Here is a 26,674-nt window from a genome sequence, read left to right as displayed (position 1 = left end):
GGATAAAGTCACTTTGCTCACTGTGAACCTGTAGTGCCGAGTCCACTACTTAATGAGTATAAGACATTTGAGAAATCTATTAAATAAATATTATTATTAAATATAGATTTTTTTCTTATCTATAGCTTCAAGTCAATACTCTGCTTTACTCAAGATCAAGAGTCTTCTTAAAGCAAACCTGAAAGCCTCCGCTTGATGTTAATGGTCCTCCATTAATCACACCCTCGTTCTCTTCCCCTTTCAAGGGGTACCTCTGCTCAAGGTAGGTGTCTCCCTTCTATTCTTGTCAGAAAATGTTGTGGTTATTTCCACTCCTCTGCCCTGGCCCATGTTACATTCCAAACCAAGTTCTGTTCCTTCAACTCATATGACAAATACAGTGACAATTATATTATTTCGAAAGAATTTGGGTTTTAGAATATTCCTAGAGAAATTCTTTTTAAAACCCTCATTTCTAGAGTAGCCATGACCCCAATTAGTGGCTCCTGAATATGGTAACATGAACATAGCAATTACCAATTTCAGGAATTAAGCCAAAATTTGAGACATTAAATCTATTTTTCCTTAATAATAAAATGTACCAGGTGACCCCTTAATAAAGTAAACTGAATTTTAATCCTCAAATTTCATTAGTCTTTGTATAAAAAATAGACTCTAAATGAAAATATGATCACCTCCTCTAACAATTAATATATCCATAAGACTATTTTTTATGTTTGCTTTAATCTATACACTGACAGCTTATTAGCTCCTGTTGGGCTTCCAACAGTACATTATAATGTTGTAAGTGTTCTGCGAACAAATATTTTGAGGAAATTATGGTATAGTGTATTACAAGCCAAGCGAGGAGAGTGGTTTTTAAAGGAGAACATGGACAGTAGTATCAGATCCTAGAAAGGTCAGGAGAATAAAATAAAATAAAACATCAGTCAAAGTTAGTGACTCTTCATATTCATAAACATTTACAGAAGAAGTTTAAAGCATCTGAAACCAAAAGTTTCTAACCCCAAAGATGGAAATGTGAACAATATTACTTCTCTTCCATAGACCAGAGAAAAAAAGACTCACTCAAAATAACTGTATATAATAAAGTTCTTCTGATTTTGCTTTCCCTGTTTTTGTCACCAAATAAATTCAGAAAATTAAGTTTCCCTGTCTCAAAATTACGGTGCCATGGCAAGGGTATCATTAAGTATAATATATAGTAAAATTAAGCTGTACTGGCATAAAAAGCATATAAATCATGCACACAAACATTCAAGAATTAAAATCACTGTAATAAATACACTTTTTGTGTCATAGAGTAATTGTAGTATGAAAGAGTAAGGAGTTTGAAAATAAAGGACCTAGGTTTTTTTATTGGGGCCCCAAAACTTATTAATAGTGAGATTTTCAACAAAATCTGAAAATTTATCTGAGTTGCTATGAAGAGTAAATGAGTTTACATATATAAAATTTAAAAACATCATACAGGGCCAGCCTGGTGGCTCAGGCGGTTGGAGCTCTGTGCTCCTAACTCCGAAGGCTGCCGGTTCAATTCCCGCATGGCCCAGTGGGCTCTCAACCACAAGGTTGCCAGTTCGATTCCTCAACTCCCACAAGGGATGGTGGGCAGCGCCCCCTGCAACTAAAATTGATCTGCCTCCCGGATGGCTCAGTTGGTTGGAGCGCATCCTCTCACCCACAAGGTTGCCAGTTCGACTCCCGCAAAGGATGGTGGGCTGTGCCCCTGCAACTAGAAAACGGCAACTGGACCTAGAGCTGAGCTGCACCCTCTACAACTAAGATTGAAAGGACAACAACTTGACTTGGAAAAAAAAAAGGCCTGGAAGAACACACTGTTCCCCAATAAAGTCCTGTTCCCCTTCCCCAATAAAATCTTAAAAAAAAAAAAACATCATACAGTGCTGCTGTGAATTCATGTCATGAATTTGCCAATGTTGTAAGAACTGGATTGTAAGGGGGAAAGAGCAGAGGCATTTATAATAGGAGCTCTCCCTTACTGAGCATTTACTATGAGCCAAGCACTGTGCTAAGGCCTTTTCATGAGTTCCCTCATTAATTCCTCACACCTACCCAATGTGGTAGATACTATATTAGGTGAAACCATTGGAACTAGCCATTTCTGTAGATCAAAAATAATCAGTTATCAGCAAATTCATTTGGTTTGAACTATCATCTGCCCAGATTGGAGATAGTGAAACACAGAAAGACTAAGTTAAAATAGCTGGTACCTGGCTGGTAAAGTCAGGTTTGAAAGCCATACAGGTTTAGGTCAGTGACTAATATGCTATGTAAATACCCAGCAGAGAGGTATTTGCATGAATTCATGCATGGTATTAGAGAATATACAAAAAGTCAAGAAATGATTCCTCAGCACATTCAGCAAAGAATCAAATTTTTACACTAATTAAAATAACCCATGTTTATTCCTGCTTCTGGGATTACCCTTCTCCTCAATGAATTCTTACTCGCCTTCATTCAGCCAACAAATATTTACTCAAAATCAGGTTCAATTTCTAACTTCCTAGTAGAAAGAGCTTCTTTTCCATCCCTCCTCTAATTCTTACCAACTGCAATTCATCTCTCTTCTTAATAGCAGTTTGCCTTTTAATACATCTGATTACTATCAACAAAAGTAAGTTTCTTGAAGAAGCTCAATAAATCTTCAGTTTGAGGTGCATACTAAGTTTACCATATATGAAATTTAATAGGAGTAAAGAATCACAAACTCCCCTAAGGGAATGGAAAATAAAATCTTCCCTGATCTCACTGGTTTAAGTATTCTCTTTAATCTGAATTTATCTGGAAACTGCCCTGAGATAGTTTTATATTATTACGTAGTGTTTCCTATGCTTAGGCCTTGTCTGTGAAACTACCGTTTAAGCTTCTCAAGGGCAAAGATGAGTTCTTATTCTTTGCTTCCACACACTGTCCAGCAAATCGTGTAAATCAATAGGCCTTTAATTAATGGACATAAAGAAAAATTAGCAGTTTGGGTGAAAGCCTTGGAGAAAGAAAATGAAGAGATAGGAAAGAAGAAGAGACGCTTATGCATTAACACCTGCTTCTGAGAACTAAAACCAGCTAGTATTTCAAAGTCTTGGTAGATATTTTCACTGTCATTTTAAAGAGGTGTTTAAGGAAATCACCAGCATGACCGCCTATTGGCTGGGAGGCAAGACCGCGAGCGCAGTTGGTGACACTAGGTGGAGGTGGGCGGGCCTGCGCGCCGCCCTCTGACCGGCAGGGGGAGCACTGCCGAGCGCCGGCCCCGCCCCGCCCCGCCCCGCCCGCCCCGCCCCGCGCGCCCCGCGCCCCGCCCGCCTCCCGGCGCCACGCCCGCCGCAGTCCAAGGGCCAGTCACCCGCGGGCCGGCGACCCGCAGCGCACTCGGCGCCCCGCCCAGCCCGGCTCCGCCGCGGGACGGGTAACGGTTACGAAGCACTTTCTCCGCCGCGATTTCTGCTTAGTCATTGTCTTCCAGGAAACGGCGCCCTCAGTTGGGAGTCAACTCTCGTGCGGCGGCCGCAGTAGCAGGAGCCGCAGCCTCCAGTGCGTCTTTGCCGGACCTCCGCTCCGCCGCCGCCCGGCCTCCCGCGGGCCCCAGCGCAGGCCAAGGTCCCGCCACGCGGGGCGGGCAGCCTCGCGCTCGGCTTTCCAGCCTCGGGCACCGTGTCTGCGGGGCGGCCTCCTTCCCCGCCTGCGGCGCCATCGCCGCCTGGCCCCCTCTGTCGGCCGCTGCCATGGACACCGACAGCCGCGCGGCCGGGGCGCTCCTGGCGCGGGCCCGCACCCTGCACCTGCAGACAGGGAACCTGCTGAACTGGGGCCGCCTGCGGAAGAAGTGCCCGTCCACGCACAGCGAGGAGGTGAGGGCGGGCGAGCGTTGCCCGCGGAGACACGGAGCTTCCGGGCCTGACCGCAGGCCGGGCCCGGCGGCTCCGAGAGGCGAAGAAGCGCCAGGAGGCATGGGCGGGGGGCGGGCTCTGTGCGCACCTGGGCTCCGCTGGCGGCGCGACGTCGCACCCAAAGCTCCTGTTGGGGGCAACGGGTCTTAAAAAACTTGGCGGTGCAACTTCACACCGAGTGACGCCTGCATCCGTGCTTATGGCTGATATCCAAACGCTCAAACCTGTCGCATCCCTCTCCCTGGCTAGGGGGTCAGACAGGACCAGTATTTCGCTTGGTTCCGCTCCCTTCCCCACACCGTATCCAAGTGAAAAATAGTTTAGAGATTAGTTTTTCGAGGGTTCAGATGAAGTAGTAGTAATAACCCACTTAGCTTTTAGGATGTTGGTTTCTCTGTTGCTGTGAGGCAAATGATTAAACACTCAAATTCAACTTTGGAATACAAAGTATATATTCGTTTTCGAAAGATTAATCTGCCTTTATTTGCTTAAAGATTAATTAATCACTAGTTTGAAGTGGCAGAGATTAGTCTGGAATTATACATTTGTTACATATTTGTTACATAGCTGGTCATTCCTGAGCAGACAATCATTGACTGCACAATTAATTGCCCAGGCATATTGGTGGTATGGGACAATTTTAGTATTTAACAATAATAAATAAAGCAAACCTTTAATTTGGGAGCTCTGTGACTTGGGGCAAGTCACTCTCTCTGAGTTGGTAACTTTAAGCTTGGATAATAATACCTTCATCAGATAGTTGGAAAATAATATATGAAAATGCTCATCATGCAGGAATTTAATTCCCTTGTTTTCTGGTTCAATCAGAAAGATAAATCTTGATTAAAAGAAAAAATGTCCCAAACTGTGTCATCATATGACGTTATCAATTGTGTTTCTAGGCACTGTCTGCTCTTTTATGTAAGATGTTGGTGATATGCTTTGCAGCAGCACATGACATCCCTGAGTGTGCAATGGACCTCTGCCCAGGTCTGATGTTGGGAGTGGGCACCCATCAGGAGATGAGAACTCTTGGTTGTAACTTTAATAGGAATCAGTATCTGTACCATATTCTGTGTCCAGGTTCCAGCTCAGTTGGTATGTCTTGTTTTGTTCAAACCACCCCATTTGTACTGTTTCTCTCAAAGATAAATATTTCTGTAGTTAGTTCTAGACCTTTAATTTCCCCCAGAGCTCCTGGTTCAGGACACCATTTTGCACATATATTGATAACATTGGGTGAATTTTTTTTCTCTTATCTCACTATAACACACTCTAAAGTGGTGGCTTTCCAAGTTTTATTTACTGCAAACCCAGTGAGAAATGCATTTACCTTGCAGTCCAGTTCATAGTTTTATATATATCAAAGGTTTCATGAAAGGCTATTAATCCTTACTGTATACTACATATTCTGATTTTTTCCCCCATCCTATTTAAAAATTATTTTTACACTTGATTTCTTAATGTAGGAATGAGTCACACACCCCAGTTTGAAAAATTTGTTCAAAAGGTTAATTGTGTGTTTTATTTTGGGTGCAGCATAAGAAGGACAAAACTAAAGAAGTTGGAAAACTTGAAGATATGACAACATATTGTAGGGAAAATATGACAGCTTACTTAGAATAGGAAAGGCATGCTTTGTTTCCATGTAAAAAAGAACTTTGTAACAACCAGGGCTTCAAATTGGGATAGGCTACTTGGAACAGATTAACCTCATTGAATAAAGAAACTAATAAATCACTCATTAGTGAGAAAATTGACACATTGAGTAGAGAGTTCAATTAAATTTTCTAAAAGGTCTCCTAGTTCTTAGGTTTGTTGTTTGTTTTTATTCTGTGATCGCTGCCCAGATCTTTTGTTTCACTAGAATTTTATGAAATCAAATCTGTGTTTTTTTTTTAAATGTGCTATTATAGGATTGTTTTACCCAGTTACTTGTGAGGGTATTTGACCAGTTGAATCATGTGGTATTTTTAAAACTCTCATACAACCCCAGATTTAACAGTACACTACATTATGATGATACTTATCTTCAGTTTGATACCACGTGATAAGAATGAAGAGAGCAGAGAACAAAAAAGTACAAGGTTAATGTTCAGTTAATACAGATAACGTATAAAAGATTAAAAAATCACTAGGTTTGTGATATAGTCAATGAATTTTTCATTATTGTGACATTGGACTGTTCCTTGATATTTCCTGACATTTTGCAGAATCCAAGGTTAATTAAAGAAATGGTTTCAAGAAGGGGAGAATACTCTGAAAATATATGTATCTTCCTGAATTGGGGAATTCACCAAGAAAGCCTTTAAGTATGCAAATGAGCCATCCTTCCAGAAGAAAATTTCTTCGAATTCTCCCAGGATTTGAGCAAAAGCACTCCTAATAGAATTGTTAACTTCCAGTCATTTCTGCTGCCTCAACTTTTACTAATTTTTAAAAGAATATTGACTGTAATTCTGTCTGGAATGATTATCAACTGATTTTTATCTACTGACCTGGATTTGATTATATTTTCCATAAAGATACAGACCTTGTAAATTGAATTCATGTGGGTTATTGTAGGTAACTTAGCACAGGTAAAGCTTGACTTAGGTGACTCTGAGCTCTTAAACCGATAAACCAGTTGTCCCTTGCTTATATCAGTTTTTATCATAAGCAGTCATAGATCACATAGTGAGTTCAGAAGTTTAGTCTCTGTTGTTGATATTAGGAAAGTGCTTTTGCAATTTAGAGGCTTGCTCCTAGTTACTCATTTATTTTTTCATTGGTTGTCCATAGAATGCAAAGCACTGTGCCTACCCTTGGATATTTATAAGGTAGTGATTTCGAACTGCTAGTGTTGCCCATTAGTAGTCATAAGTCAGTTTAGGAAGTCATGGAGCAATATATTTTTTCTAATTAATAGAATAGAAGCCATCAGAGTGCCTGGCATGTGGTGAACGTAAATATCATTTTATAAATTTTTTGTTTTATATGTAGGTAGGTTCTCACTCACTATGTGAATGTGTGCCTTACTTTGGACCACTATCAAATAAGTTTGAAATATACTGATACAATAAATAAAAGATGTATAAACATTTTAATGAGTATACAATATACTTAATGTTAGTTACAATATATGTAATGTTAATGTAAATTTTGTTTATATAAGAAAGCGTTGAAGACAGGTTGGAGGTGTACCTGAGTGTTAGGACATGACATAGGGACTGACATTATGCAAGTTAACTTCTGTAAGATATGACTGTGGTGGTTCTCAGACTTTAGATTCCATATTGATTACGTGGGCTGCTTGTTAAAATAAAAGTTCTGCCCTTGTAGAGTGATTAAGCAAGTCTAAGATGGAGCTCAGGAATTTGAATTTTAACAAACACCACAGGTGAATCTGATGTAGGAGTTCCTCTGGCCTCATTGAGAGAATTATTTGTTTGTCTTTGAGGAATAGAGCATAGGGGTTAATATTCTAGTCAGGCTGCCTGGGCTTGAACCCATGTTCCGGCATTTATAAACGTTATTCTTGAATTTTTTTGTTTATGAATGCTCTTATGTCTCAAAAGTTTGCTTAAGTTTTTATTGGTACAAAAACACTTTGAAAGTAATTAGATTACTGCTTTAAGTCAACAACATTTGAGAATTAACAGTAGGATAAAAACATCTAAATTTATTTTTGTTGAAGAAAACAAAAACCTTGTGGAGTTATTTACTTTGTTTGATATTTCCTACTGACATTTTTCCAACTTATCAAACTAAAACATTATTACCATAGAAGTGCAGAAAAAAATAGTTTGGTTAACAGTTTCAAAATACATTCCTTTTGCAGCTTCGAGATTGTATCCAAAAGACCTTGAATGAGTGGAGTTCCCAAATCAGCCCTGATTTGGTCAGGGTGAGTAAAATGTGTATGAAGTAGTCACGCAGTTCAAAGGGGAAGTGAAGTAAGTGCAGGATATTAATTTCCTCAGTTTTGATAGGGAAGTCAAATAGACAGCATAAAACTTCTTGTGGCTGATATGCTGAGCTGGCAGCCTGACTCAGTAGGCTTCAGCATCAAACAAAATCTGGACTGCGTAGTCAACTCTTCAGCTGGACAAGACACTAGGATTCTCTGCTTAGTTCCCACCACAGTTTCCTCACAGTGAATTTTTGTTCCAGTTTATATTTGGTCTAGTAAAGGAATGACTACCAAACATTTTTGGTTGGTAGATGGCTTTGGTAGAGTATCACCCCAACAATATTGTCACCTGAAATAATTTTTAAAATGTCTCTTTCTGGTAAAACAGTAAGGAACTGTGTTTCATTACATGTCAGTATATGGCTGTTATCATAAATGTTAATATACGGAACACTCATAAACCACTCTTTTGGGATTCACCTTAGCCAAAGGCACATAACAAATTACATATACTTCTTAAAGCATAGAAGAACTCATGTGCTGGACATACTTATTCCCCTGGGCATACTGCAAGGTTATAACTTGATACCTTGGTAGGTAGACATTGATTAATGTCTACTATCAGTCTCTTTTTCTCTGATATGCCCATTTACTCTTATTTATGCATAACCAGTAAACACTTAACTGTACTGATCCAGACATTTGTAATATGCTCAAGAATTGTGAGAAAAACCTCACTGTTTATTTTGTTTTAATCTTGTAAATGTGAGTTAATATGTTCCTGATTTATATGTGCTAAGATTTTAGCATTTTCCTCATAAATTATTCATTATACATTGAATGGACTTTACTTTTTTTATTGCACTCAGAAAAAAATGTTTTGGTTTAAAATGTTTGTGATTAATGTAGAAAGTTTTTAATGTGTCATTGTCAGATGGATAATATTATTTTTCATTAGTTTTTTTTCTAAGTAAAATTATATACTATACTTGTGGTTCTAACTCCTCACATGCCTCACTCCCCTAATTTGTTTGGTTTTGTTGATCATGCATCCCTCTGATTACCTGATCAAAATAAGACACTTCTCCCCAGAGAATGGATACATATACACACACACACACACACACACACACACACAGTGTTTTACCTTTATTTCAGGGCTTTAAAAACCTTATGAAGCCCATTCAGACCTCAGGTAAAGATCCCTGTTATCTTATGGGTCCTCTGCTTCCTAAAGGGCATTATGGACAGTAGAAAATATACAGTTAATTAGAAACATTAATTTTGTATTTATTGTAAACATCATGTGTTTATTATAGGAGTTTCCAGATGTCTTGGAATGTACTGTATCTCATGCAGTAGAAAAGATAAATCCTGATGAAAGAGAAGAAATGAAAGTTTCTGGTAAAGTCCAGCCTTTACAATTCATTATGCTATACAGTGGAAATGGTAGTGAGGTTTTGTCAGGTGTGGGAATAAGCCTTGATTTGCTTCTGGTAATGAGTGACTCAGTCACTACGTGTGGGGAAGATTCTTTTTAAATATAATTTTAATGTCAACTCTTAGAGGGAATTAATAGGGGGTCAGTATTGGCTACTTCAGTGGAATCAGAATAGAACTTCACCTTGCTGTTCTTCACAATGCTTTTATTAGTTCATATGTCAGACTTCAGAGCTGTAGAATGATTAAGATGGAGGAAATGTAAATAGAGGGAAATCTTAAGAAGAGTGTCTACCCAAAGCCCTCTCTTCCTGATGAGACACTGCCAAACAATGCTGTGATTACCTGGGAGTATAAAAAGAAGTCTGGGCAACAAGTTGCATGAAGAGAAATAAAATACATGTTACACCCATTCAACAGATATATCAGATGATGACTTTTCAGAGACTCTGCTAAGCTGAAGGAATGAAAGATGCACTGTTCTTGCCCTCAACTTATCGTCAGCATAGCACAGTCATTAAAAGCTTGAACTTGACTAGATTGAAATTCCTGTGTGTGCAGACTGGTATAATCTTGGGCTAACAAGTTATATAACCTCTCTGAGACTCAGTTTCCTCATCTGTAAAAATGGGGATGCATCTGTTTCACAGGCTTCTTTGTAAGTTATTAATAGATGAAATAACCAAAGAAGTACTTATCCCAGTGCTTGGCACAAAGTGCTAGGTAACTATTATTTATTACCATTTGTGGATGTGCTGTGGTTGTTATTATTTTTATTGGAATGAACATGAAAAATAAGATAGGACATTGTTTTTTGACTAATAATAACTACCATTTATTGAGTCTTGCTTTGTACCAGGCACTGTACTTGGCACTTTTTGGTTATATTTCTTATAATTCTTAAAATAATTACAAGGTAGAGCTATTATCCCCATTGCACAGGTGACATTAAATAACTTAAAAGTTGTCATACAGCCAGTAAGTGGTTGAACCAGGAATCCATTCAGGTATATCTGACTCCAAAACCCATTTCTTTCTATTAATTTCATAGTGCTGTTTGAGTTGAAAAGGAAGTAAAAGCAACATTTTCTCTGTGGTTGATTGCAGTTCATCATGGTTTAGATCCATCTTGGAGCTCTTACAAGTTGTTTTCAGTCCCTGGAGGGCTTCAATTTTTTGATAGGTATCAAAATTCTCCCCATATGAAGAGCATTCCTCTCTCCACTTATCTAAAATGGTCTGTTCTTTCAGAGCGACCATTTCAAATGGCACGAATTTATGGCCAGAGCGATTGTGGTGGGGGGGTTTTCATAGAGTATAATTATAGGAGCTAATGTTGGACCAAAGTGAAGATTGACTCACCTGGTAGAGGAGCTGTGATGTCTTTTAAATAGATAAGTTGCATGAGGAAAGCTGTATTTTAGGAAGATTATCTAGCAGTAGAAAGGAAAGGACAAATAAAAGAAATGTATAAAGGAAAATTGGTTGTATATGTTGAGTGCCGGACACTACATACAGTATTTCATTAGCCTGGTTTTTTCTTCATTCCCCTTTTGGGTTTTCTCTCTTCCTGCTCTCCTACTACTCCCTCTATTTATCTGTTAAATATGTTTAGATTTTTTGAACACTGGATTTATATAAAGTAAATATAAATGTGTAAAGTTGAGTTGAAATTAAGCCAAAGCCTCAGTCTTATAAATATAGAAAACTACTCAACGGAGTTGAAGAAAGAAATGCCAATTAATGTGGTCCTGGGTAGGTGTATATTGTACCTACTAAATGAGCAAATATATATGTATATATTTTTAACAACATTATATATATTATATGTTATGTATATTTTAAATACATTGTATATTGTTAGGAGAGCAACTCTTTAACTTTTAGTGGTACCAGTCTTTTATATAAAAGTAGGAGGTAAATAAAATAGAACAAGACTCACAAAGCAGCTCATATCTGTTGACTCATCACATTTCTGACAATTTGTTCTTGGGAAATGCTTCACCATGATGTTGAACAAAAAAGTTACCAAGATGTTTATTTTATTATTATATGTGATAACAAAAAACTGGAACTAATATAATTGTTTAAAAAACAGAAAATGTAGTAAATTATACCCTATCGAAATTACAGAATAATGTTCAGCCATTAAAGATGAGTATGTAAAATTTTTCATTGTAAGTATGTACAGAGTACATAAAAATCTAAACAATAATTGCTTTCAGTGATGAGACTATTGGCAATTTTTTTTGTCTTTCTACTCATTTGTAGGTTTTCCTTATTTCTATAGGGAATATATTATTATGATTTTAAAAAGTTAAGATAACCAAATACTGCATAGAGATTTAAAAAAATATTTATTACATAAAGGTAAACCAAATAGAAATAGAAAAAAATGTTATACCCTGCTTCGTATGACCAAGAACAAGAAGGAAAGGTCTAAAAAAATTTTTTTAAATGATTGTATTAAGAAGGGACTTCCCCCCCCCCCAATTTTCTTATTACGAGCAATTTTTATTTAGTCTATATATATTTTTTTAGTTTATTGGGCAAAGTATTAATAATAATATGCTTCATTAATGTTTAATTTATAAAAATGTACATTTTGAGTAAGTTTCTATATGTATCTGACCTGCTTTCTAATAAATGCGAAATTAATATTTTCTGTTTTGTTTTGACAAACAGATATTTACTGGCAGTTAACATATAATTTAATTACAATGGAAATATTCTTTTATGTTGAAAATGAGAACTATAAAATTATGTGACTAGGAAAGAAGAAATAATTTTTTCAGGGTTGTCCATCATCTTAGTATTACCAGAGTTACTACTGTATAGTAGAATGTTGCTCAAATGTAGTAATCAGTTTTATTTTCTTTATTACCCAGCAAAACTGTTCATTGTAGGATCAAACTCTTCATCATCAACTAGAAATGCAATCGACATGGGTAAGCAAACATTTAACTTTTTATCTTTATAATGGACTTTAAATTAGTATAGGTGTATTAATTATACCTTGTGTTTAGGTCCACATAAAAAAGAAAATGAGCTCATACCGATTTTACCTTTAAAGTTCTAGCCTAATTTTTTACAGCTTCTGTAGAATCATATCAACTTATGTGGGGTCATATTTTGATATATAAGAGGAATATAAAAGATGTAACATAATTAAATGTTAACTATATATTTGGAGATAGAAATTCTCCTTAATGATATTCTTAGCCCTTTTAATACTATAGATGAAATACCAAAAGCAACAACAAATAATCATTTTTATCTATTTTCAGTACTTGATTTAGGTTATTGTGGTATTACAATTATTCAGTATTTTTTCTTTTAAAACATTCTTCCAGTATTTATATATGTTAACAGTTAAATAATTAATTAGCTCTTTAATATAAATGTAGACTGAACAATAATCATTAAAAATAAACTCCTAAATTATTTTTGTAGAAATTATCTACCTCTATAAATATAGATTATAGACATATAGAAATATAGACCATCATATAGAAATGTAGACCATAAATTCAGTTTTTCGGAGTCTCAAGCTTATTCTTTACTATGACTTCCAATTACAGAATATGAGGTCAGAATTCTTGTGATCATCCACATGAGATACTAGAACTAGAGAAGAAAATGTTACAAAGATGAGGAAGCTACTAAAAAATCTTGGGGCCTAGGAAAAGAAGAGTCCTGTTTCCCCAGAAAAGAGCCGATAGTAGCTGTCAGTTCCCCAGAGGCAGGTCACAGAAACCCACACAGACTAAGTAGATGAATGAGCACTTATACTTTCTTAAAAGATGGAAATGACAGGTAAATTACGAAGCTGAATGAAATAATCTGTTATATAGAAAACTAGTGAATATTATGGACAGAGTTCAGTGGGATGCTTGAAGGACGTTAGAAATACTTGTTTTTATCATGTAACGAACATTCATCCTGTTTGTGTTTTCCTTCACATCAGCCTGTTCAGTCCTTGGAGTTGCACAGCTGGATTCTGTGATCATTGCTTCACCTCCTATTGAAGATGGAGTTAATCTTTCCTTGGAGCATTTGCAGCCTTACTGGGAGGAATTAGAAAACTTAGTTCAGAGTAAAAAGATTGTTGCTATAGGTACCTCTGATCTAGACAAAACACAGTTGGAACAGCTGTATCAGTGGGCCCAGGTAAAGGATGGCTAGATCACGGGATGGCTAGATCTGGGAGGGGGGCACTCTGGGAGGGGCCTGTCTTTTACAGTCTTTGTTGTGTACTGTTGAGCATCACACACATAATGGACACTCACTGTGGGGTGACTATTCCAAATATCAGAGTTTTGAGGCAGGCTTTATATACAGTCTTGGATTTTTTTCTCAAGTATATGTCTAATTGAACTTAATCTAATTTAAAATGAATGACAAAAACACTAGAAATGTATATTGAAGGATTCATAGCCAAATGAATTAAGGCTATTTCCTTTCGTTTTACTTATGTGATAAAAATATTACTTTTTTCTTCAGGTATTATTAGGCCATGGTTGCAATTTTCTAAGTAAGGGAATATTCATATATAACAAACATTTTGCCGACTCTTACCTAAAGATATGGAAGACTTAGTTCGTACAACTTGATATGGAGTGAGTGTCATAAATTCCTCACTGCCACTGTCTGGCCTAATAACCTACAAATTATTAGGGAAGCTGCTTAGTAGTATTTTGCCCTTACATTCTGTATTTTTCTTTATTCCTTTTCATCCCCAGCCTTGTCCTTTTCAGAGCTTTCAATTTCTTATGGAGAGGAAAACCCTAGACAGAGAAAATGTTGTCTTCTTTCTTTCTTTGACTTTGTGGTAGATGGAATGTGGCTAAGAGCCTGCTGAAGAGACTTGGATGATAGAGATGTACATATAATTAAGCAGAGGAGCTATCAAAATGATCTAATTCTTCTCTTTTTCAAAATGTGTCTGATGTTATACTTTAACATTAAATGTGCTTATCATTTGTATTTGATCCTCTACCTGTAAGACATATTCCCTATGTCCCTATGTAGCTGGAACCATCACATTCCCTATGTCTGGAACCATCACACTTACAATCAAGTTTGTTTCTAAGGCAGATGTATTAGGTTGCAGGTTCCAGCAGGAGACTTTTTAATAGTTTAGTACTATATTGGCTTTTCCCTAGAGCTATTTTTCCTTTCCCTGTTACCAGTCACGAGTTAGAAAAACATACAGTAATAAATATATTCATGTAAAAGTATTTTATAAACTTTAAGCATTGTAGAAAGTGATATTTCAAATTTTCTAAAATTGAGTCCTTTTATAGCTTTCTACTTTTTGTAGTACTTAATTTAGTGGCAATACCATGATTCTGTGTTTTGTTTGTTTGTTTGTTTGTTTTACTTATAGGTAAAACCAAATAGTAACCAAGTTAATCTTGCCTCCTGCTGTGTGATGCCACCGGATTTGACTGCATTTGCTAAACAATTTGACATACAGCTATTGACTCATAATGATCCAAAAGGTAAGACAGATTTTCATTTATAGAATTTCATCATGAGCTTTAATTTTACAAGTGCTACGTGTTAAAATTTAATTTCTAATTATGTACAGTGATGTACAATGATGTTACCTAGAACTATTCTTAATGATTAATTCAAAACATATGCCTTTATTTTAGTTTCAGAAAGTTTAGTTTTGTCTTTGTACCAATGGGGAAAAAAGTAAAGTGATCATTTCCTGAACATTAGTCTGTTGAGGTTTATTTATTAAGCTACACAGGAAGCATCTTTTAAGATATTCTAAATAGTATCATATATAATCACGTCTAGTACAGCAAAGATTGCACGAAAGAGCCACTTAATTAAAGAGGATAAATACTATCTGGAAAAAGAGGCGGATAAAATTTAATGTGAAACTTAAGCATTGTAGGATAGGTAAATGATTAGGTATATTATTAATCGTTACTATCAAGACATAAATGTTTGGTGCTAATCAAAAACATTATTTGATTAATGAGAATGGCTTGTCTGCCTCCTGGAGAATAATTTTTTTTGTCAACATTTTACAAGAAAACTAGGAAAGCTGAGAAGAGAATGTCTTACACTTTATACTATTTTTTAGCAGTCTGCTCCATTCTCATTTTTTCACTGTTTCATATGGAGGGGAGGAGGCTTTTTACTTAGTAAATATATGGGCTCTATAAAACAGTATTTTGGTATAGTTAAAAGTGAGAAATACAATATCTTGTGAAAATTTTAAATCTCCATGACATTTTTATAGAAGTTCTAGTTTGATAAATATTGGGGGAAATTATATTTTATAGATGATTTCTGGAGAAAAAAACATTCATCTTTTATTTCCATGTCTAAAAAGATGGCATTATATTTGTGGTTTGATTCAGTTTATTTTTAGGATGCTTATGGATAACCTCTTAAGACTTTATACTGTTTATATTAGCTGTCTGCCCCATTCTCATTTTTCACTGTTTTTTAGGAAGAGGAGGAGAAGGAGTTTTAATAATTATTGTTCATCAGATGCCAGGCGTCATGCTAAATGCCTCAGAGAGATTATCTATAATCCTTACAACAACTGAAGTGAGGCATTTTATTGATGAGGAGATAGAGCCTCAGAGTTTAAGAAACTAGTCTAGGTCACCCAGCTGGTAAGGGGCAAAGTTTGAACTTGGACCTAGGTCCTGGCTGAATTTGCAGCCTTCTCCCACTATGCTGTACTATCTCTATGATGTGAAACATTAGTATTATAGTACGTATTTCAGTCTGAAAACCTTACTTTCTTATCAGTTTCCATTAAATAATACCAAAATAGGAGGTAGTAACCTTTGCCTCCTCCTTCCAATAAAGCTTTCACAAGTAATTAGATTCATTTTTTTAAGAGTCATTTTAATGAAAATCTAATAAAGAATTGGTATTGGTGATTCATTCTATAAATTTTAAATTTCTGTGTTGGCAGATATATCAATTTATCTGTTTACTTTGGGTAGGGGGGGCTCTTCCAACAGTAATTATTACCAACAGCAGTTGTTACCAACAGCTAATGGATGAGTCTGTAGCCCATTCTAGTTCCACTTGAAAAATATCCTATTTCCAGTAAGAAAAGAAATAGGAAAAGACTAAGGTGTCTAGTACTTTATTTCCATGTTATCTAAATATTGGCGTGTGGATTATGTGCCGATGCATCATTGTTATGGCAAAATGTATGGTATGTAACTCTCAAGAGAGATTTAATCCTTATTTGTATGTTTTTTTTACTGACATAATTTGACACTTGGAGTTTTAAAATTTTAATTCTAAACCCTTTAATTAAAATTTATAGGCTGATCCTGCATATACCATTAATGAATTTTCATACACTTGGATCTGTAAATTAAGCGATTCTTCTCTTAAAAGCTTTGTTGTGTTTACTGATTTGAAGGAGTTAACATAGTTGAATTAAAAGTATGTAGTTAAGTTATAGTAAGTTAATGAATAACATAGTTCTCTGATTTTGTGCGGTTGATGTAAGATACATCCAAAGCTATAGCGAATTTTTGTAAGAGTTTATTTGAGCCAATGCCAGGAAGCACAATCTCAAATGCTCTGGAGAAAGACAGTTTTGTGATTTCTTTTTCACGTTCAGCATTAAGGAGGGAACATAAGAAAGAGTACGTGAAGGTGGGCTAAAACAAGGCAGGGGTTGGACTCCAGGATAGTTGACAAGATTATGTGCTCTCTTGAGGGTGGTTAGGTTTCCAAGAGGTCTGAAAAAAAGGTGTTTAAAAGATATGTTAACCTAGATGCACAGAAACAATGGACAGGGGGCTTGCTTAAGGAAGAGATAAACCTTTCACTAAGAAGTTATGTGCCTGGGACATGATTTCCCAGTTAGGAATGACCTGCTCAGTTAGGAATTTATGATCAGATCACCCTGTGAGGTTACTTTCAGTTAGATTTATTTCAGTGCCCTTTTTTCATCCACAGTGCCTTTTTTATTTTAGTTTTTTTAGACAACCAAGTTGTAAAATATTTAACTCTCCTTTTCATCTAAAATAGAATTTTGTTTATAAGTCCCCTAAAGACCTACCTGTGTTCTAAAACTACCTTTACTCCTCAGAAAGTGTTTATTTTCCATTCCTCTTTGTCCTAGAAGTTGCGGCAACAGTTTGACTATAGTCAGGATAAAATTGTGAAGTAGGTGATCCTGATTTAGAACTGTCCCCTTTTTATTTGCTTTACCCCTCCCCCAACTCCCATTAAATCTAATCTGTATTATGCCTCATTCCCTCAAGGTTCTCTTCTGTTAAACAAATCCACGTTAATGTTAACTTTTCCAAAGAGACCTTTGCATTCTGTTTATGAAAACTACCATTTACTAGCTGTGGCAAGTTATCTAACCTCTCTGCCTCAGTTTCTCCTCTGTAAAGGGGGATAGTATTACCTATCTCACAGAGTTAACGTGGATTCAATGAATTAATACATGTAAAGTACTCAGAAAAGTGCCTGGCACATGATAATAACTAACGTTTACTGAGTTTACTCTTGATGCTGTTTCAATATCACAGCAGTTCATTTGGGGCAAATGGGGTTCTTTAGTGCTCCCAAATCGCATTGTGTAGATGGTCACTTTATTTGTATGGTTGGTTCTGACTCCAGTGGAATCTTTCCATATTGATTGATCTATGCAACAAGCACCTACTATGTACCAGGCATTGTTTCTACATACCAAATCAGACAAATCCCAACCCTTATGGAATTTATATTCTAATGGGAGGACACAAACAATAATATAAATGTTAAATGTGATAAATGGTGGTATATGCTATGGAGAAAAGTTGGCTGAGGGGGAAATGTGCCCAAGTTAGGAATTGTTGTTTTATATAGTGTGCTATAGGAGGCCTCTCTGCTAAGGTGTCATTGATCAGAGACCTGCGAGAAGGGAGAGACCCAGGTGGGTATCTAGAAGAAGTGTTCAGGGAAGAGAGAGAAGCTGATGCAAAGCCCCCAAGGTGTGAATGTGCTTGAGGATTTCAGGATACAGCTATGAGGCTAGTGTGGCTGCAGAAGAAGTAAGGAGGGGAGTGGCACATCAGAGCAGTAGTAGAGGGCTTGGACAGGATGTGGAATGGGAAAATAATGATTTCATCAAATAGATGCAAATTAAAAGGTAACCGTTGGCAAAGGTGCTTCAAACGATTGCTGGTGCTCCTGAGGACATGGGTAAGATTGGCACTCTAACATTATCAGCTGCTGGTGGAAGCCTTTCTGGAAAGCAACTGGCAATATACTGTGTATCAAGTCTTCAAAATGTACTTTCACTTTGACCTTGTCATTCCATAACCAGGCATGCATTTTAAGGATGTTCATCATAGCATTATTGTTGTTAGCAAAATATTAGGAAAAACCTAAATTTTTCAGCCAACAATAAAGAAATGTATAAATTACGGTATCTATATGATGTAATATTAATAGGGAGAATTATTAAAAATGCTTTCACAGAATATTTAATTACATGGGAAGTATTCATAATATAAGTGGGGGAAAAATCAGTAAATTAGGCTGTAACTACAGTATGATTTCTAGTTTTTAAGATATTGAGAGAGAGATAGATATAGCAAACAAGTTGGAAGGAAACACATGGTAATAGAAGTGGTCCATCTCTGATTGATAGACTGATGAGTAACTTTTTTTCTTCATTGTACTTTCCTGTAGTTTCCCTCGCAGTACATTAGAATCACCTGAAGATCTTCAAAAAATACAAATACCCAGAGGTTATGAATTAAATAGGCTGGGGTACAGGTATAGATACTTTCTGAAAAACTACTGGGTCTTTCTGATATTCTGGTTCAGTTTCACAGCACACATGAAGAATAAGCATATTTTATATTCAGTTTTGAGATGTTTCTTTTGTTATATTTAAATGCTTTCCTAACTAAATAGTAAAGTGCTTTTGTTTTCAAATTTAACACATTTAACTTGTTGTCGTTTGTTTTAAGAACTGCTTTCTGAAGCAACTTTCCAAGAAGCTCTTCAGGAAAGCATCCCTGACATTCAGGCACACGAGTGGGTGCCACTGTGGCTACTGAGATATTCAGTCATCGTTAAAAGTAGAGGAATTATCAAATCAAAAGGCTACATTTTACAAGCTAAAAGAAGGGGTTCTTAACTATGACTTAGGATCATACCCTACTGACTTGTATTTTCCTTGAATATAAGATAAAATTGAGATGTGTAAAATCTAATTACTGCATTGTCATTGAGGCAGATATTTAGTTATGTTTCACAATATGTTATCTGACAAACTTTGAATACTTCTCTTGCTTCCATATCAGTTCACTTACATGAACCACTGTATTGTTTTCATTAAACTATTGTTTTCTAATTGAAATTGTCTATAAAGAAAATACTTGCAATATATTTTTCCTTTATTTTTATGACTGATAGAAATCAAGAAAATTTGTTGTCAGATATATTTTGGCCTAGGCATCAGGGTAATGTATATACATATTTTTTATTTCCAAAAAATTCATTAATTGCTTCTTACTCTATAGTATAACTGAGCAATTTAATTGCTATTGTTAAAACTGAAATACTGGAAGATATTTTTCCTGTAGTTGATGATCGTGTCTCAGATGAACTGGAGTAGCTGGGATCTACGCAGTAGTGTAAATAAAATTCATTTCTTCAATACATGAATAGAAACAAATTTTTGTTTAAGTTTGCTTACTAACTTAATAACCTTGCTTGCAGTTTACCTATAATAATTTAACCTTGTATTCTTGTGCCATATTTTCTCTTGGTATTCTTTACAAAGACAAACCAAAGTAAATCTAAAAAGGAGACTAGCAGCTTTGAAATTATTATTTGGGGGTTTTATAAAAGCAACTATTATCACCTCCAGATTCTTTTTAATTCTTGATCCATCCTTAATAGTTTGCTAGTCATTCAGGAATATCCAACAAGTATTGAGCACCATGTGCTGGGCATTGTGGGCTCTGGACACAGGATGGACACAGGCATTAAGAATCAGTTGTTAAATATGTGATATTTGTTTCCCACTAATAACTGACTACGGGGGACTAACAGCCAGAAGAGGGGTGCAAAGAGTCTTTAATTTAGGGCCGATGTTGTCTATTTAGATAACTTTATTTGAGATATGGACTTAATTACTTAAAAGCAAACTATATAATAAAAACTTTAGGGCTAGAAGAGACTATAGACCATTTGATATAATTCCTCATTAGTTTAAGAACCAGAAAATAGCAAATAAATAAGCTGTGACCTTTGATATATACTATCGATCTCCTTAATTCTATAAATTTGAAAAGTTCTTCAAAAATCTCTTGTATCTCAATCAATACTTTTAAACCATGTATTTTCATATATGGTTTATAAAATTAAGCTATCTATATATATAAATGAATATGTAATCTGCCCAACTTTTTTCAACTTGGGAAAAGAACTGTGGTTCCATATTCAAAGTAAATACACTTTTCCTATCAGTAAGGTTTTGTGGTTTAGCTGTTGGATAATTTGATCATTAGAATTATCATGTGAAATCAGCTGATTTACCTGTTAAAACTTGTTTAGACTTTGAGCTTTATATAATCTTTAATTAATTGTATGTAATGTTATTGAATGTATATAGTTAACATTTTTATTTGGAAATGTACAACATTTTTCATGTAACATAAGTCTTAAACAAATGCTCATTTTAATTTAGGCCTATACAGTGAGTTGGTCAAGATATTTTAAGAGGAAATTTTAATATCACATTTATTGTTTTTAAAACCCTAGACTTACAAAAATGGATTGTTTGAAGGGTTATTTTGAAAATTAAAAAAAAAAAACACTTACATTGCTAATAGATCTCAGAGGAGATTTTTTGTGTCCCCACTCCTGACAACGAAGCAAGATTATAGATTCATTTTGTGAAGGGGATCATGTATGGAATTTTTAAATGAGTTTTTTGTTTGTTCCACCTCTCTATACCTTTAATTTCTGTTCCTTTAAAAAACACTGATTTTTTAAGGCTTTATAATTTTCCAAATTCATGTTCACATTTTTTTTGTGACCTATCAGAAAATAGCAGATACTTTTCAAATATTTAAGGACTTAATGTTTAAAAAGCCATAAAATAAAGGACAGTGATATTACCAAATAATCGCTTAAAGCTAAGTTATCAATAGTATCTATAACAGGTATGTTTTCAGGGGAGATGTATATCCAGTGACCCAAAGTAGAATGAATTGATACAATTGGTTATTTTCAGTAAACATGGAAAGAAATTGCAGTTTATTATTACATTTCCAAAATAAACCGGAGCCTTACTTTAACAAAATGTACTGTACTTTGGAGTTTGTTCTGTAATAAGTCTATCTTGAATTCCCATTCAAGAAACTAGTCACCAGAAGGAGCAAGGTGACTTATAAAGTATGTTCACATGGTGTAAATTTTGAAGACCACTTCAAAATTGTGCCAGTGTGCTAGTAAAGGATTCATTTAGGGATGACCCGTGCTAGAACTTGAATCCCAAATAATAGCTAATAATTTTCCCATTCTCAGAGATCATTTAGACACCTATATGTGAAATGGAAAATAAAGTTGTTCTATTTTGAATGGATGGTTCAGACTTTTCCCTACCAAAGCCAAGTAGTAACTGAAATAGAATCTTGATTTTCAGTGATAAAAGATCCAAGCCTCATTTAATTACATCTCTTTTCAGAAAAGATTTCCTTTCTAATTTTTCCACCTAGCATTTTCAGTATTTGGGAATGTGAGTTATAAATTTATTATAGACTGACAGTTTATCTTTCTGCCAGTTGTACATTTAGAGTAATTTGAAGTTGTTTTCATGACATTTAAACCATTTCTGTTTTTATACTGAAATATACCAACTTATGATTCAGAACCTATTTTTTAAAAGCTAACTTCCTAATGTACCAGAACTAGTACCTGTCATTTTCCTATAAAATTGGTGATGGGATATGTTAGTTTTATTGTCAGTTTTATTTTTGAAAAATATGTAACATAACTTTTCCCTACCAGATAATTCTAGTTTTATGTATCTGTAATGGTGTACTATAAAATACAGGCAAAATATAAAGCGTTATTAATATTTTAGTTTTTAATTTTATGTATGAATTTAATTAAAATGTTTAATTAACTGAGTTGTTTAAATAGTTGGAAGCATCCTGAAACATTATATTGATTTTGAACTCTTTGAACTCAAACTGAGTAGGATTTGAAAATAAATTATGAATAATTTTTAAATATCCCAGCCATAAAGCTCTGCGTGCATTCATTCAACAGATTTATCGTGTGCTTACTGTGTAACAGGCACTGTGCAAGGTATTGGCAGATAGATACAGAAATGAAAAAACAACCCCTATCTTCTAGGAGCTTAGTATATTTGGGAGGAGAGCTCTGTACATGAACCAGAGCCATAAAAGGCTATATCTGATAATGATCGCAGTGGTGTAGGGATTGGGGGAATGTGGTAGGAAGTGGGGCTGGGAATTATCTATTTTTAGAAGGCTCCCCTGTAGAAATTAGCCTTAGGGTTGGATCAGAGGAGGAGGTGTGGGTGGGCATTCTGTCCAGAGGCCATTGTTTGCCTGGTTTGTAAATATGCTTTTGTTGAATGAGGAACAGTTTATATGTAAACTTAAGACATTCAGTGAAAACAGTTTCTTCAAGAGCTTATTCTTACAAGATAGAAAGGAATGTCTTCTGTTAAGACAAGAGTAGCTACTGTTGGAAAAGTCATGTTTTATAAGACTAAAACTTGCCCAGATCCCCTAACTATATCAGGATATAGCTTTATATAGTTTCCTACCAAAAAATATCAAAAACCTTAATATGTATCCCTTAGCAATGAATAAATGTATAAAATGTCATACAACATTTGTGTGTGTGTGTTGGTCCGTTATTTTAAGAAGGTTCATATTTTACAGTACACATTACTTATTTTGGGTCAGCTCTGTTTTCTCTGTGTCTTTGCTCACTGTTGATTCTTGCATCCTACTCCATTTATGTTCACTTTTTTCTTAAGTATGTTCTTAGTAATTACCAAAGGACTTTGGGCAGTAAACTTTAGGTCCTGTTTGTCTGAAAATGTCTTTAGTTTGTGAGTTTCCAAATACTTTCCCTCAGCAACTTGAATATTCCATTGACTTATAGCATACATATATACTCTTGCTAATGAAAATCTTGATTTCCTTCCCTAGAAATAATGTCTTTTTCTTGCATGCTTTTTTATTTTTAGTTGAAAATTTCAACTTATTTTGATGTGTATAGAATTAGAACAAAGCAGGACACTTAAAACTGACTGCAAAGTTTTTTGATAATAAATAAGAAAACATTGATAACTGGATTTAACTAAAATTTAAATCTTCTGTTCTTCACAAGACACTTAAGAAAATAAAAATGCAAGCCATTGACTCGGAGGAAATATTTTCTAATACATATTTCTAATGAAAAATAAGTTGGACATAATCAAATTTTTTATAAATTGCACTTCAAAGGACACTATCAGAAAGTGAAAAGACAACCCACAGAATGGGAAAAATATTTATAAATCATACATCTAATAAGGAACTTGTATCCAGAATGTGTAAAAGACTTACAACTTAGTTACAAGACAACCCAATAAAAAATAGCAAAATGTTAGAACAGATTTTTCTCCAAAGATAACATATGAAAAGCCAATAAGAACATTGAAAGATACTCAACATCATTACTCATCAGGAAAATGTAATTTAAAACTACAATGAAACACCCATAAAATAGCTAACATTTTAAAAGACCAACAATATCAAATGTTGGTGAGGGTGTGGGACAAGCAGAACTCCCGTATAGCTGGTGGGAATGTAAAATGGTATGACCGTTATGGAAAAAAACTATTTCCTACAAAATTAAATGTACACAACCAAATGACCAGCAATTCAAAAAAAAAAAAAAAAAATGTCCAAAAAGGACACATATGTTTATAGCACTTTACTCATAATAGCTGAAAATTGGAAACCACCCAAATGCTACTAACAGTTCAATGGATAAATGAGTTGTATTATAATCATACAATGAATGGAATACTACTCAGCAATTAAATAACAGCTGAATCTCAGAAACATGCTGAGTGAAAGAAACAAGACATGAAAGTACATATTGTATTATTTCCTTTACATAAAATTTTAGAACAAAATTATTCAATAGTTACTTATCTTTGCTGTTGTTTGGATACTGCAAATCTCTCCAAAGTTTGCAAGCAAAGTATCAGCTGAGATTAGTCTCACCTCTATGCGTGATTGAGGTTGGTCTGCTTCTAAACTCACTCATGTGCTTATTGGCTGAACTCATTTCTCACTAGCTGAAGGCCAGAGGCCTCCCTCACTTCATTGTCACATGGTAACTTGCAGCTAGCTTCCCGCAGAATGAACAAGTGAGAGAGAGCAAGGTGGAAGCCAGCCTTTTTTATAACCCAATCTTAAAGTGATATCCATCACTTTTGTGATTCTTCTTATTGTCACTAGGTTCAGCCCACACTCAAGGGTTTGAAACCAGGAGATGGGATTATTGGGGACCTTCTTACAGGTCAAACTTAATTTAAAAGTAACATTTTATATGTAATAATGCAGAGTGACCATGAATAGTATCTATTATTTGAAGGCTCATGCACTAAAACGCATCTTTTAGTTAATGCCTAAAATTCCAGAGAGAGACTCAACCCTTCAGTTTAAGGGTTTAATTAGTAAAATCTAGACTATCAAGGTAAGAGTCTCCCTTTGGACCTGAGTAATATGTACTGTATTTTTATACCGTACTTACTAAAAGTGGGTATACTGTATTTGCCCCACATCCACTTTGGGTAAAGAGGGTAGACAAAGAAAGTGTTAAGTTGGTGCAAAAGTAATTGCGGTTTTTGTAATTATTAACCTTTTAAACGCAGTTACTTTTCCATCAACCTAACAAATAGCTAAACAGGGCAGACATGGGAAACACATTTTGCAGTTTGGTCTGTGATCAGCAGACCTGTTGATAATAGACCAGCTTAGTCTTCTCAGATTATGAATATGAATTGACATTTTAATTTTGGTATTTTGTTTCTTGACCTTTTTAGATTGTGATTTTTGTTTGTTTTACTTTAAAGGGGCCATTCTCGCAAGTGAGTATTACACATTGATTTTCATATACTCTCCCAATTTTTCTATACCCACTCCTGCTACCTTAATTTCTATTTTCATGTATTTGCTCACATTAAAGTTTTTGCAGAGATTAAATGAGTTAACACACATAAAGCACTTAATGCCTAGCATATAGTAAGTGCTCAATACTATGATGCTGCTATTCTCTGCTGCTTTGACCACCAATAGGTACACTTTCCTTCCTCTATACCGGTCTGCTATCTCTTCAAATCTAACCTTTTTCTGTTCTTACTCTTAGTATCACAGCTACTTGGCCCTACCAAAATTCCTTCTTTTTTGCTCCTCACCACATTCCCAAGAATCAATGTAAACCTTTTCCATTCTTCTGAGCAGATGAATCTTCTAAAGAAAGAGGTTATCCAAAAATACCCTCCTCTTCTCTCCACTTTAACTTCCTGTAGTCACATTCTCCTCTCTGCTTCAAATATCACCTCTTCCCTCCAGCCTCCAAGGAGGGAGCATTCTTCTGTGGCTAAACCCTCCATCTCTGTTTTTTATTCCATTCTTTAGTTGGGATCAGGTTTGGCTGCAAATAACAGAAAATCCCCAAATAACAGTGGCTTAAAAAGACATGTTTCTCTCAGGTGAAGCAGATGTAGAAGTAGGCTATTTAGGACTGATAAGCAGCTCTACCGGTTGTCTGGGACCCGTGTTTTTTTCTCACTCCTCTGCCATCCCTGAAGTGTGTCCCTCATCCTCATGGCACAAAATTGCTGCTTGAAAACTAGAGAGCACAACTTTCCAGGGAGTAAAATGAAAGTAAAGAAGGCAGGCAGGATCTCCTCTCTTTAAGATGTCCCTAAAAAAACTACACAACATTCCATTTATATGTAATCGGCCAAAATTTAGCCACATCTGGCTGCAAGAGAGCTGTTTAGTAGGGAGGCGGCATGTGCCTACCGAAAAATCTGCTTTGTGACATTAAGGGGAAAAAATCGGTTTTCTGTTATAAAGAAGTAGAATATACATGTAGTGAGGCGCTCATCCTTTCTCACCTCCAATATCCGTCTACTTCAATCCCTTTACATTCCCCTCACTCATTCTAGCTCTCCACCCTTCACCCTAAAAGAAAACCAAAAGCCTCTCTTGATTCTGGTCATTCTCTTCCTTTCACTGCAAAAAAACAAAAAGTTATCGCTCTCCTTTACAATTTCTTTAACATTTCTTTTCTGCTTATTTCCAATCCCTAGCCACCACATTACCTTTAGATTATATGGCTTCTTAACTAGTCTCCGAGTTCCTGGAGTTTTTAA

The 26,674-nt window shown here is 35.5% G+C and overlaps 2 protein-coding genes across 2 annotated transcripts in view; one reads left to right on the top strand and one right to left on the bottom strand.

The window, feature by feature from the left end:
• Positions 1-3,332: 3,332 nt before the first annotated feature.
• On the top strand, positions 3,333-23,124 carry GCLM (glutamate-cysteine ligase modifier subunit). The gene is made up of 7 exons (XM_019752626.2): positions 3,333-3,872; positions 7,732-7,797; positions 9,123-9,207; positions 12,132-12,191; positions 13,211-13,413; positions 14,633-14,747; positions 19,215-23,124. Exons 1-7 carry the CDS (start codon positions 3,747-3,749, stop codon positions 19,382-19,384), a joined length of 825 nt encoding a protein of 274 aa, XP_019608185.1. The 5' UTR covers positions 3,333-3,746; the 3' UTR covers positions 19,385-23,124.
• LOC109458541 (uncharacterized) overlaps positions 7,783-26,674 on the bottom strand; it is a 48,231-nt gene continuing 29,339 nt past the window's right edge. Inside the window, exon 2 of the mRNA XM_074335155.1 lies at positions 7,783-8,152. Within this exon, the coding sequence (XP_074191256.1) occupies positions 8,149-8,152 (4 nt within the window). The 3' untranslated portion in view covers positions 7,783-8,148. The remainder of the gene's footprint in view (positions 8,153-26,674) is intronic.

This window comes from Rhinolophus sinicus, linkage group LG06 (genome assembly GCF_036562045.2).
Source record: "Rhinolophus sinicus isolate RSC01 linkage group LG06, ASM3656204v1, whole genome shotgun sequence".
NCBI lineage: Eukaryota > Metazoa > Chordata > Mammalia > Chiroptera > Rhinolophidae > Rhinolophus > Rhinolophus sinicus.
The sequence above is the reverse complement of the archived record's forward strand: the minus strand, read 5'-3'. Positions and strand labels throughout refer to the sequence as shown.

Coding starts and splice junctions, on each gene's coding strand:
- GCLM (XM_019752626.2), top strand. CDS start 3,747: ATGGACACCGACAGCCGCGCGGCCGGGGCGCTCCTGGCGCGGGCCCGC. Junction 12,192..13,210: donor TAGAAATGCAATCGACATGG/GTAAGCAAACAT, acceptor CCTTCACATCAG/CCTGTTCAGTCCTTGGAGTT. Junction 13,414..14,632: donor AGCTGTATCAGTGGGCCCAG/GTAAAGGATGGC, acceptor TTTTACTTATAG/GTAAAACCAAATAGTAACCA.